This window comes from Enoplosus armatus, chromosome 3, assembly GCF_043641665.1.
Source record: "Enoplosus armatus isolate fEnoArm2 chromosome 3, fEnoArm2.hap1, whole genome shotgun sequence".
NCBI lineage: Eukaryota > Metazoa > Chordata > Actinopteri > Centrarchiformes > Enoplosidae > Enoplosus > Enoplosus armatus.
The window spans coordinates 27,010,021-27,023,425 of NC_092182.1; the positions used below are offsets into that span (position 1 = coordinate 27,010,021).

The window sequence follows — 13,405 nt, forward strand, 5'->3', positions numbered from 1 at the left end:
AACTTCTTTAAATCCCACTTTTTTCCAAGAGAGGCAAGAATGGCGTAATGCCGCTGCCTCCGTGTTTTTTTCTCTTTCCCTTCAAAGTTTGAACTCCGTCCAGTGAAAATATTTCACTCACACACCAACCTGCAGGTGCTCGAGAAATCCTCCAACAAACCTGAGCGCAGGAATTGGAAACGGAATTCCAGAAAGCTGTTTTAATTACCCCGTGATGTCATGCTGTCCAAACTCATTTAACAGCAATATTTCTTCTCAAATCTTCCTCCCCTCTTTCCACCAATGACTCACTCAAGCTGTAACACAAAATGGCACAAAACAGCCCCCCAAGAAAAAAAGAGAAAAGAAAAACTTTGCATTATGTCATTTGAAGGGAGACGTTTTTTTAGGCTTCCACTTTCTCCAAACAAAAGGGTGAGAGGGGTGTCAGGTGATGTCAGGGTAGCCCGCTATTACACACACACAGGTACCAAATGCAAGTATTCACATCCTAAAAGTAGTATTACCACACTTTAAATACTCCATTACAAGTATTTGTCCTGCACTGAAAAGGCTACGTAAGTAAAAGGAATTCTAATTATTATGAAAAAGTACTTTATCAGAAGTAATTCAGTATTTCATACTTATATTTGGGTCAATATAACACCAACGCACTCAGTGTTAGTATTACTTTAATGTTACTGTTATTTATCCAAAGTAAAATACCATCTACTGTAGCTGCTGTTGACGGTCTCAACCTTCAAGTTTCATCGGCTCGGCCTCAGAAAAGAAATGACAGAAAATACAAAGAAGAATAAATAAAGTCACTGCTTAGAAACGGAGAGACGGGTCACAGAGTCGGTCCTGTGGACATCCTCGTTTACATTCATTTCATTTTCCCTCCCTCTCTGGAGGACAGGGGGCCTTGGTTTTGATTCTAAAACTCTTTGCCAGTTTAATTTATGATGCCACAAGGAGCGCCAGCTTAGTGTCATAAATTTAGTTTAGACCAAGCTCGAGGAATAATTAGCAGCCAGAACGCTTGGGTTCAAATTTGGAGATTCTGGCAGTGGAGGAGGGTCTCTGGTGGTTTGTAACAAGAGCTGGTGTTCTGGTAGAGTGTTTCTCTTTCCCTCTCTGTTTCTCTCAACTTCCTTTCTTTCTCTCTCCATCTGTCTTTCACCACGCAGCTCCGTATGAGGGCATGATGGATGAACAGAAGTGATTGGATAATACGAGGCTGTCATGGATCACACATAAAATCAACCTGATCCAGTCAATTCGACTAAACAGCTAAAGGATGTGAATAACGGTGACTGGCCAAGTAGCTGCAGCGCAGACGAGGCTCAGTAACAGCTTTATGTTTGCTTTAATTGTAAAATAAGGCCCAGTGTAATACATCTCTGCTGCATTAACAGAGTATACTGTCGTAATTTCAGCCGAATGTTTGCCAGACTGACTTTATATGCAGATAATTGTGGTAAAAACACATTAGGAACCACAAGTCAAAGCATCAACTGTCTATAAAGTTTATAGCTACACAAGCAGCTGTGTGATGCTGTAATGCTCTTTACACAGCATGAACTTAATACATATCTGTGTGTGTGATTTAAATGTATTCTGCACATTTCTATCAAACACTGAACAGTTTGGTATCTGAGAGTGTACATGTTAATCTGTGTTGATTTATGGGATGTAATTTGCCCTCATTTCTCTAGATGATGCCTTCAGCTTCAGGTATTTCAGTATATTGTCTGTGTGCAGTGTTTTGGTTTCTGTTATCTGGGACTCTGCTGAGGGTTTTTGGCTGCTGTCAAAATATCAAATATAAACTCAAGTGAATTATATAATATCTTCACTGAAACTGCTGTGATATAAAACCGAACTTCACTGCAGAACAAACATCGTCTTGTTGTGTTTTTACCATGTTCACCATCTTAGTTTAGCGTGTTAGCATGCTAACGATTGCGAGTTAGCACTAAACACAAAGTACAGCTGAGGCTTTATTCTTTATTCTTAATTTGGATCCTCATTAGCTTCCACAAAGTGATCGCTCGTCTTCGTGGGGCTCCACACAAAAACAACAACAAACAGTTATCTAAAATCACATTGATCAATTAAACAAGAATATTTCCTGGTGCCCTAGTTAATATTCTATGATACCCCTCCCATAACCACAATATTGCATGGTACACTTTACTTATAACATTCCTGGGCACCCATTTCATATAATATTCTGTTGCCCACTATGTGTACCATATTCCATGTTCCCCTTAGCTGCAGTATTCCTGGTACCTCTTACATTATTCCATGCAACCCATTCCATGGCACCCCTTATGGTACATACTCTCCCCCATTCCCAGAAAGTCAGAGTACTTTTGAACATAAACACAGTATCAGCAGCCTGCTGCACACCATCAGTCTACATATCCAGCTATGAATCAGTTCTTTGGACTGAAACACACCGCTGTGTTACATGTGAAGCAGCAGCATTCAGCAGAGGAGGTCTGACAGAGCTCCGCCCCTCACCTGACTCACCGGAGACAAACCAGGAAACAGTCTGTTATTCTTCGTCACTAAAGAGAGACACACAGACCGAAGAACAGACGATCAGATTCACCTTCAGACCAAACTAACAACTTCCTCTGAGTGAGTTCAGCTCCAGGAGAGAGAAGTGGGAAACTACAACACCTGCTGACACTCCACACACTGAATGTGAGTTTGACTAAAAACAGGACTCAAAGTGAAAGTAAACTTCAGTGAAGTTCGTAGAGACAAAATGGCTTCCAGGTTAGAGGAGGATCTCTGCTGTCCGGTCTGTCATGAGGTCTTTAGAGACCCTGTTCTTCTGTCATGTAGCCACAGCTTCTGTAAAGACTGTCTGAAGAGCTGGTGGACAGAGAAACCAACACACGAGTGTCCAGTTTGTAAGAGAAGATCTTCAAAGTCTGAACCACCTTGTAACCTGGCGTTAAAGACGCTGTGTGAGGCCTTCTTACAGGAGAGAGGTCAGAGAGCTTCAGAGGCTCTCTGCTGTCTGCACTCTGAGAAACTCAGACTCTTCTGTCTGGACCATCAGCAGCCAGTGTGTCTCGTCTGCAGAGATTCAGAAAAACACACCAACCACAGATTCAGACCCATCGATGAAGCTGCACGACAACACAAGAAGGAACTTCAGGAAACTCTGGAGCCCTTAAAGGAGAAGTTAAAGGTTTTTGAAGAAGTTAAAGTGGAGTTTGATGAAACAGCCGAACACATGAAGGTCCAGGCCCGACACACAGAGACGCAGATTAAGGAGCAGTTTAAGAAGCTTCACCAGTTTCTACAAGAGGAAGAGGAGGCCAGGATGGCTGCACTGAGGGAGGAAGAGGAGCAGAAGAGCCAGATGATGAAGGAGAAGATGGAGGCTCTGAGCAGAGAGATAGCAGCTCTTTCAGACACAGTCAGAGCCACAGAGGAGGAGCTGAGAGCTGAAGACGGCTCCTTCCTGCACAACTACAAGGCTGCAGTGGAAAGAGTCCAGCAGCGCCCCCTGCTGGATGATCCACAGCTGCCCTCAGGAGCCCTGATAGACCAGGCCAAACACCTGGGCAACCTGACCTTCAACATCTGGAACAAGATGAAGGAGATGGTCTCCTACACTCCTGTGATTCTGGACCCAAACACTGCTAATCCAGACCTCACCCTGTCTGAAGACCTGATCAGTGTGAGACGAGGAGAGACACAGCAGCTTCCTGACAATCCAGAGAGGATTTATGGATACAGGTCTGTCCTGGGCTCTGAGAGTTTTAACTCAGGGACTCACAGCTGGGACGTCGAGGTTGGAGACAGTAAAGACTGGGAACTGGGTGTGTTAGCAGAGTCTGTCCAGAGGAAGGGACTCATACGGTCTGGATTCTGGGGAATATGGTTCATTAGAGGTGAATACTCAGCAGGGTCACCATCAGGTTCACACACTGGTCTCCCAGTGCAGAAGAAGGTCCAGAGGATCAGAGTGAATCTGGACTGGAACGGAGGAAAGCTGTCGTTCTCTGATCCTGATACTAACACACACATACACACCTTCACACACACTTTCACTGAGAGGATGTTTCCATACATTAACACTGAGGATAAAGTGAGGATGAAGATCTCACCAGTGAAGGTCTGTGTGACAGTGGAACAGAGCAGTTAGAGATGAAGAGGATGATGATATTCAGGATGTTGTTTATTTCTTAAAGAGAAAAGTCTCTGAATTTGACCTGATCAGCTGCACCTGTCCTCCTGCTGACTCACATGTAAAATTATTTCACATCGATACTGATCTCATGTTTGGTTCAGATCCAACAAACTGTATTATAAATACTTCCAGATTATAAAGTTTCTAAACCTTAAAATCAATCTTTAATTACATATATGAAATGTTTATTTTCACTGTTTAGATAGAGTCCGTCAGTTCTTTGCAATAAAGGGTTAAAGCCATGTTCTCTGCAGCCTTTGTTTGAACGTGCCACTGTGCTCTCCTGTCCGCCCGGGCTTTGCCATGCAACGACAATAATAAGTCAGTGAGAGAGACGTGTGTGCAGGCTGCGCTGCTGATATTTAGACAGACAGGGGTGAGTGACACTGCTAAAACCGCACAGCAGACGCTGTCTCGCTGTGCGGTTAGACCAATAAAATAAAGAGTCAATTTGTTGCCTTCCTTCCATGACTCTGAGCCAGAGCTCGCAACTCGTCCAGTTGTCAGAGAGACTCTGTGGAAATCTGCTGCTGTGTTTATAAAACATCACACCAGAGGGGAGAAACAAGTTGTTTCGATGGCAGGAAATATAGAATATTCGTGATTGGTAATTGAAAACATTAGTCACATTGCCTACTAATCTAATAGTTCCTCTATAATTAAACTTACAAAAATAGTGTTGAACAGGCGTGAATGTGTTTGCATCCATCTTTATGTTTCTGATATTCCCTGATGAACAGAAATCCTCCACTGACACTTTGTACTCTCCATTGATGTATTTAAGTCCAGTCTGTGCAGCATTGTCAGACAAGGCTAACCCAGCAGTGCGTCATTAGTCTGACTGGAATCAGTGTTTGTGTATTTTAATGTAGTCATGAAGGTATTTTATCCCAGCGGTGGGTTTCCATGGAAGGTTGTCAGTCTACAGCCATGCTAGTGGCACAGTGGTGCTTTGAGCTAAAGGCTAACATCAGCATGCTAACATGCTCACAATAACATTGCTAACATGTTGATGTACTTAGTATAATGTTTACCATGTTCACCGTCTTAGTTTAGCATGTTAGCATGCTATCATTTGCTTTTCCACAGAGGTGATCCCTTGACCTTTGCTCTGGTGTCAACATGCGGTTGTCATTTGTGTTTTTAATTAAATATCTCAACCCTTGTTGAATGGACAACTGTTACCATTACTTCATCTAGCACCATCATCAGGTTATGATGTAAAAATTTGTCCAATACTTTGGTTCATGACCAAATACAAAACTGATGACATTCCCATCAGCCTCAGCAGTACTTTGTGTTTATTGCTAGTACTCAATGTTAGCATGCTAACACTTTAAACAAAACATCAGCATGTTAGCATTGTCATTGTGAGCATGTTAGCATGCAGGCATTAGTATTTTTCTCAAAGCACAGCTGTACCTAACGTCAGTCTCACAGAGTTGCTAGCATGACTATAGTCTCTTAGGTTTATAATATTACTTTCATTAATCTTTGATATTATGACAAAAACTGAAAACCTTTACTGAATAAATAGTGTGTCAAATAAAGCTTTTCATGTGTTTCCTTTCTGTCTCGGCATGGTGGGATCCACCTTAGGAGGTTTTGGAACAGCAGCTGAAAGAAGAAAACCTCCAACAGATTTCCTTGTTTACAGCTCGTTTACAGCTTGTTTTGGTGAATTGTCCCTTTAGGACCCGAATAATTGTCCCCCAGTTTCCCCATGACTTCAGCCGCACGTCATCTGCACTGAGTTAGGATCGTGTGTACATGCATGAATGTGTTTGTGTGTGTGTGTGTTTGTGTAAATGTAATTATGTGTGTGTTCAACAGGTGTCACACTGTTAAACATGGTTTTGATCAAACTAGAAGAAAATGGGATTTGAACATCAGGATGTTGGTTCGTGTAGTATTGCTGCAGTGTGTCGCCAGGAGGTTAAATTCATCACATCAACAAGAAACTGCAAGACAAACTTGAGTACATTTACTCAAGATCTGTGCTTCAGTACAAATTTGAAGTACTTGTACTTTACTTGAGTATTCCAGTCCATCCTCTGCTACTTTATACTTGTACTCAACTACATTCTACACAACTAGAGGGAAATATTGTACTTTTCACTCCACTACATTTATTTGATGACTTGAGCTACTTTGCAGATTAAGTTTTTAAATTAAAAACATTCAAGATAATAAAATACAATGCATGATTAAAGATTAAAGCAGTAGTTCCCAACCTTTTTGGCTTGAGAGCAGTGTTTACGAGTTGTTAGCAGTTCCACCTAGAGACATTTCTCCTATAAACTTCTCTGATGGTTTTATTCATCTGTTTGGGGCCCAAAGAGGTTAAACTATCCGCTATCTGGAAGCAAAGATAAGAAAAAAGTTTGTTTTTGTTTGCTATCCCACTAATCATCTCACCACCCTTCAGATTTATCTGGTGACTTTGGAGGGGCCCAACCCCTAGGTTGGGAACCACTGGACTAAAGTAGCTAACTGTGCATAAAGTAAAACTAGTTAACTGCATATAAAGTTGTTAAAACTAGCTAACTATATAAAGTATTTAAATCTACTCAGTCCCAGGAGACATTGTACTGCAGAACGAGTACTTTACTGTTGATAGTTTAAGTACATTTTGGTCATAATACTTTTACATATATAGAAGTGTAATGCAGAACTTTTTACTTGCAGTGGAGCGTTTTTACATTAACGCACTGGTACTTTTACTTAAGTGAAGGATATGAATACTTCTTCCACCACTTCTTTCTTGTGTTGTCTTTTCTATCAGGATGCTCTCCAAACAATAGTACATGGAGTTTTTAAACTGTTTATTTCTGTTATAATAGTTTCTTTCCACTTATTTTACACAAACTAAGCACACTACTTCTTGGATACTACTCCATCAAGAACTGCTTTTGCTTTTCACTCCAGAACTCGAAATGTTTGAGCACTTAAAACCTTCATTGTGCCCTGATCTGCCCCGCTCTCTGACAGAAGTTCTGCTCCCCGTCTTGTGGTTTTTCTGGGGCTCGGTAATTGACTTGAAACTGAACCCAGAGCCAGCGAGCGTGCTGCTGTATTTACTGCATGCCACTCGGACCAGATGCTCTTCCAGTGCCCCCTTTAGGCTAATATAAGCCAGGGCCTCCTCGTGGAACAAATTGAGAACATCCAGTCCATGGTGAGGAGTTTACAGGTTGCAGGTGGGCCAAACAATGTGACATGGATCACTGCGAGAGTCTGTTTATTAGTTTCTTCAACGCTCACAGAAAACGCTCCCCGGGGTGGAGGTGGTGGTGGTGAGGGGCTGGGGACTGAGTTAACTCCAGTTCAGGGCCAAGGATCCTCTGACACGGCAGTGAGACACAGAAAGAGAGCAGCAACTAGTGAGACTGTGGCTCAAACATGGAAACTGTGACAAGTCTGGGTAGGCGGTAGGTGAACTGTAAACCTTTTGTGGTGACCCTCACGGTGAGCGTGGAACAGGGTGACTTTTCTCATGCAGTGCTGGAAAAAAGGGTTTGGGAGAAACAAACATACAATCAGACCGACCGCATTTATGTCAGCGTATTTTGTTGTTGTTATGAAGTGGTATGTTAGTTATTGTATATACATTGTGACTGACTTGTTTCCTGGAATATGTCTGTGCTGTTGTTGTGTGTCTGAAGGAGTTTATTTGGTCATTGACGTTGCCAAACCATTCAGCTGACACCAGCGGTCACATTCACAAAGGTACTTTTAAGATTTATATTAAGACATATCAGGAAGTTCTTAAGTTCAAAGCAATTCAGGGGTCACCAAAGCTGTCCTCTGGGACCATGAATGTCCCTCACAAATATTGGCCGTACAGCCATGACATTTGTGAGGGAGCAAAATGTTGAAGTTATACATACAGGCCAGTGGTGGAAGTAAGTAAGTACATGTACTAAAGAACTTTACTTCAATTTTTTGCTACTTTATGCTTCTACTGCACTCGATTAAAAGGAAAACATCATACTTTTTATTCTACTACATTTATCTGACAGCTTTACCACTTATTTTTCAGATTAAGATCACAGTATTATAACATTAAATATGATACATTTCAAAGATTAAAACAGCAGGAACCAACATTTTTTGGCTTGTGCCTTACTAAAAACAGTGTGACATTTTTTTTATGTCTTTGAGTTGTTAACTGTTCTACTAAAGAGTGATTTCCTCTCCAAACCTCTCACATGGTTTAACTTAAATAACCCTTTAAGGCCCATTCAGGTAAAATTATCCAATGTTTCACAAAAACCACAAAGCTTAGAGAAAAGTCCCATAAATGAATACAGATTTGTGAATCAGAACCTTGTTTTTTCTTCTTTCCTCTCCCATTAATCATCTCACGACCCTTCAGATTTATCTAGTGACCCTTTGGAGGGGCCTGACCCCTAGGTTGGGAACCACTGGACAAAACTAGCTAACTGTACATAAAGCAGTTAAAACGAGCTAACTTTATATAAAGTAGTTAAAACTAGCTAACATTATATAAAGTAGTTAAACCTAGCTAACTGTATACAGTAAAAGCTAGCTGCTGCTGGGAACATGGTCCCCACAGTGGAGGAGGTCAGCAGGAAACACACACACAGAAAAACACATATGCATACATACATATAAAATAATTAAAATGAGCTAACTGCATACAACGTAGTTAAAATAGCTTACTGTATATAAAGTAGTTCAAACTAGCTAACTGTATATGAAGTAGTTTAAACTAGCTAACTGTATATAACATAGTTAAAATTTGCTAACTGTATGAAGCAGTTCAAACTAGCTTACTGTATATAAAGTAGTTCAAACTAGCTAACTGTATATAACATAGTTAAAATTTGCTAACTGTATGAAGCAGTTCAAACTAGCTAACTGTATATGAAGCAGGTCAAACTAGCTAACTGTATATAATGTAGTTAAACTAGCTAACTGTATATAAAGTAATTAAATTTAGCTAACTGTATATAAAGTCGTTAAACTAGCTAACTGTATATAAAGTAGTTAAACTAGCTAACTGTATATAATGTATTCAAACTAGCTAACTGTATATAAAATAGCTAACTGTATATAAAGTAGTTAAATTTAGCTAACTGTATATAAAGTAATTAAACTAGCTAACTGTATATAAAGTAGTTAAATTTAGCTAACTGTATATAAAGTAATTAAACTAGCTAACTGTATATAAAGTAGCTAAACTAGCTGCTCGAGGTGGAGCTAGTTTAGCTACTTTCAGTAAAATGCTGCTCTAGCACTGATGCGTCAGAATTAACGATCTAATAGTCGGACTCACTGGATATAACCTGCTGGGATAATTCTGCCATTGGCCGATTATTTCAGTCAGAATTGTCCTCCACATTCTGCGTGTTGCCGTTGTTGTTGCTGTTGTTGATGTAGCCTCCCTGGCTACATCCTGGGCTTCTGCAGTGTGGAGATGGTTACAGAATCCTTCTGTACTTTTAGTTAAGTAGAATTTTGAACTCAGGACTTTTACTTGTAATGGAGTATTTTTCATTGTTGTATTGGTACTTTTACTTAAGTAAAAGATCTGAATACTTTTTCAACACTTGTACAGACTTAATGTCATTTATATGTATATTACGAGCACAGAAGCCATTTAATCCTGTTTACAGCTTGTTTTTCTTCATTTGTTCAAGGTGGAACAAAAGCAGAAACACACTCCTAATAAAAAGCACTTTTTTGATGCAATATATGCTGTGATTCAGCTTCAGGTGGAGAAAATTTTATGTTGACATTTAATATAAAACAAAAATGAATAATTAAATATGAGGAGCAGTTTCTGTTGATTGTCCCACTTTGTTGTAATTTACTTCTTGTTTAGACATCAGAGGGTTGAAAGACTGCCATATGCTGAGAGGGTTGATCCTGAGAGAAAGAGCTCCTTCTCTTGGCCAGAGAGGCCTTGCTTTTCCACCTGAGCCACAGGTGTTTGCTTAACGTGCCTGTGGTTTGAGCGGCTGCAGCTCCGTCATTTACCTTCACCCTGGAAATGTTGACTTTTAGCTCTCCTCCTCCCTGAAGCCTGCCAGCCCAGGGGAAAAGAAAAACCCACTCTGGCTCCTGATAAACTGTGTGTGTAAACATGTATGTGTGTGTGTGTGTGTGTGTGTGTGAATGTGTGTTTTGTGATGATGATGGTGGTGGTGATGATTGTAGCCTATCACCTTCCACAGCCCCCCTTTCCTTTGACGCACTGTGGAAATGTGTGGATGTGGAAACGACTCGGCTCGGTAACATGATGATGAAAAGTCGCAGCGTGTGTGCAGGTGTTTCTGTGTTTTCACAGAGGATAAGTGAGGGCAGCTCTGGTGAAGCACGCAGCCACTTTTTGCTCCCGTAAAGAATGCTGAGGTTGTCATTCAACAGAATACTTTGACAATTTGGGAAATACACATTCGTTTTCTTGCAGATAATTCTGTTAAAACTTGTGCTACATGTGGATGGAAACTTGACTATTGCCAATGATACTGCCTTGCAAAGGCAGAGTGCAGTAACAACAGTAACTACAGAAGTTTGTAATAACTATAATCTTCTCTGAATACTCTGCTGTACTACTGCAGTATCGGCCAACAACGTGTTCCCTCAGCTCTCTGATCCATTTTAATTCTTCATGAAAATGAACTTTAGTTTGATTATTATTTACGGTCCACAGCTTATAGGAATCAGGTGTTTCTGTGTTAGGCTGAGTTTCTATCTGTCTGCGTACTATGGATACTTACATTGAAAGTAACTGTAGTAACTACAGCCTGGGCAGCAATGCACAGCAGCATGCAGTAACCACGCAGCCTCGCCGAGTGCAGATTCTGCCTTTTTGGTTTTCAGGTCAATTTTGTAGCAAATGTAAAAAGCAGTGCTCAGGTAATTTACACATTTCTGTGGGATAATATTTTCTATATAGTAAAACAGAAAGTCAGATAAGTTAGAAGTTAATTTTGATGTGTGTAGTGTTTTGACTGTTTTGCCTTTGCAGGACAGTATAGAGCCAGAGTTTCCTCATAGGAAGTAGGGGAGATTAAAGGCCTTACGTTTGTGTCAATAAGGAAATATTTGACTTACTTTGAGCGTAACCTTTATTTCTCTGGCCAAGGTTTTTGCTCCAAAAGCCAGAACTCTCAGCACATGTCCAGTTAATATGTGACATTAGTTTTGATGAATAACCCTGGTAGACTTCACAGATACTGCAATATTAAAGGTCATATTGTGCGTTTAAATACTCACCCTTCACCCTACATTTCACAGCTTCTGTTCTTGTCTGTCTTCTTCTTCACCTCACCTGTCTGACCTCCCTCCCTCCCCCTCCACCTCCTCTCTTTCTGCCCCCTCCTTTTTCAGCACATGGCCCTTGTGTTACCTGGCATGCGAATGCAGCCGTTTATTTTCACGGGGATACATTTTCTGGCAATCTCTGCCAGAGACAATATTATGCTGGAAATATACAGGTATTAACTGTTAAGATTTCAGATGGTCAAATAAACCGGAGTTGCCAGGCTCTGGCACGGCCCAACAGAGAAGAGATTGTGTGTGAACAGCCTACTCCTAATGAAACACATGAGGGGGAAGCTGCTCAATCACTAATAATTACTCCTCCCTCCATCCATCCATCCATCCATCCATCCATCGCTCTCTCTGTGTCTCTCTCGCCCCCGGTCCAGGTGATTTCCAACCACCTCTCTCATTTATCTTCCCTGCCTTTGATTTCAATGTGACATTCATTTCACGCTCATTTCCTCTCAGCGTCTCGCTCTGCGGCTGCTGAGGCCGTCAAGGCCGGCCTTTCATACGCAGCTCGGAGCCACTAAACAGTCTCTTATGCTCTGACCTTTAGCAGGCGGGGAGCTGCTGAGACAAACAGCGCTCAGCAGGACGTAAATGATGATGGATCTGTTCTGGCAAACTTCGGGGTTGAGTTACGCAGGACCGGCTGCGGTTTACATCTGGCTGCATGTGTTCACATTCAGGGTCTGAGACTGCAGACCTGTTGTTACACACAGATATTCAATGAGTCTCCAGGGGTTAAAAGTAAGACGAGGTTAGTTGTTGAACTGTTCATTAAGAGTTAATTACGACCTTAAGTAAACAATTTCACTTTACTATATTTAGAAAATGATGTCGTACTTGTACTATACTTTTACTGTTGCTAAATTCTATTTACTAGTTGTAAATGTAAAGTGTACTACCACTACTACTGTTATAGTATGATTTGTACCATCATTATTACTACTACTTCAACTAATACTGTTATAATGCTACTTGTGTTCATATTTCTGTCATGAGTACATCTACTACTGCAAGTACTATGATGAGTACAATTACTACGGTGTTTATTACCGGTACTAGTGTGCGACCTGCCTACACAGTGACCCTGAAAGCTCAACGTACCGCAACTAAAGAAAACACAAGCAAATGTAAAAAAACGTCTTCATCAAAATGACGGCGCTGCATTTAGCACGTGATAACACATCATGTTATCAGAAAGTTTTAACTAGAATATACAGCTTTATTTATTTCTATTAAGTGAATTCATTTCTTCTCTTTTTTTTTTTAAATTTCTGTTTGGTCGTGTTTTCTCTGATGAAGATGTTTTCTTCATTTTCTTGTCTCTTCGCAGTTTTCTTCAGTTGCAGTGAACTGAGCTCTCAGGGCCACCCATTTAGGGATTTATCCCATTTAATCCCACCTCTCACAATAGTGACCAATAAAAACCTTTCTATTTTTCATGCTATAGATTTACTTTCTACGAGTTTATAAGTACAAATTATACGTACAAAACATCAAATTGTGTTATGTCTTTTCATTGAGGTCGACTTTAAATCAAGTTTTGAACCTCCAGGTTGATAGTGACAGTCTTCTCAATTCATCAGCTAAAATCTTTGGTTTTGATGGATCAGAAAGTGATGCGATGGATAAAAAAGTGTGATAATAATAATAATTAATGCAGCCGTGTTGTACGGACATGCGTGGATGCCCCATTGGCTGATTGGTTGTCTTCTATATATTTAACCTCTTAAATTTTCTTTTCTTCGTATCCATCTTGTTTAAATGTTCTTTGTAATGTGTTTCATGATGAGATCATATCTGCTTCATCATGCACATCACTTCACTCACGGTTTAACTTTTAATAACTGGTATAAGTTAAAAACTTCAGCCCGTCTGAGGGCAGAACTTAGAACTTAGTGT

The 13,405-nt window shown here is 40.5% G+C and overlaps 1 protein-coding gene across 1 annotated transcript; it reads left to right on the forward strand.

Moving 5' to 3' along the window:
- Window positions 1-2,538: 2,538 nt before the first annotated feature.
- LOC139282401 (nuclear factor 7, brain-like) lies at window positions 2,539-4,384 on the forward strand. The gene has a single exon (XM_070902087.1). It carries the CDS (start codon window positions 2,759-2,761, stop codon window positions 4,151-4,153), a length of 1,395 nt encoding a protein of 464 aa, XP_070758188.1. The 5' UTR covers window positions 2,539-2,758; the 3' UTR covers window positions 4,154-4,384.
- The last annotated feature ends 9,021 nt before the right edge of the window (window positions 4,385-13,405 follow it).

Bases quoted from the DNA above. Each gene is read 5' to 3' on its own strand.
- LOC139282401 (XM_070902087.1), top strand. From the start codon at position 2,759: ATGGCTTCCAGGTTAGAGGAGGATCTCTGCTGTCCGGTCTGTCATGAG.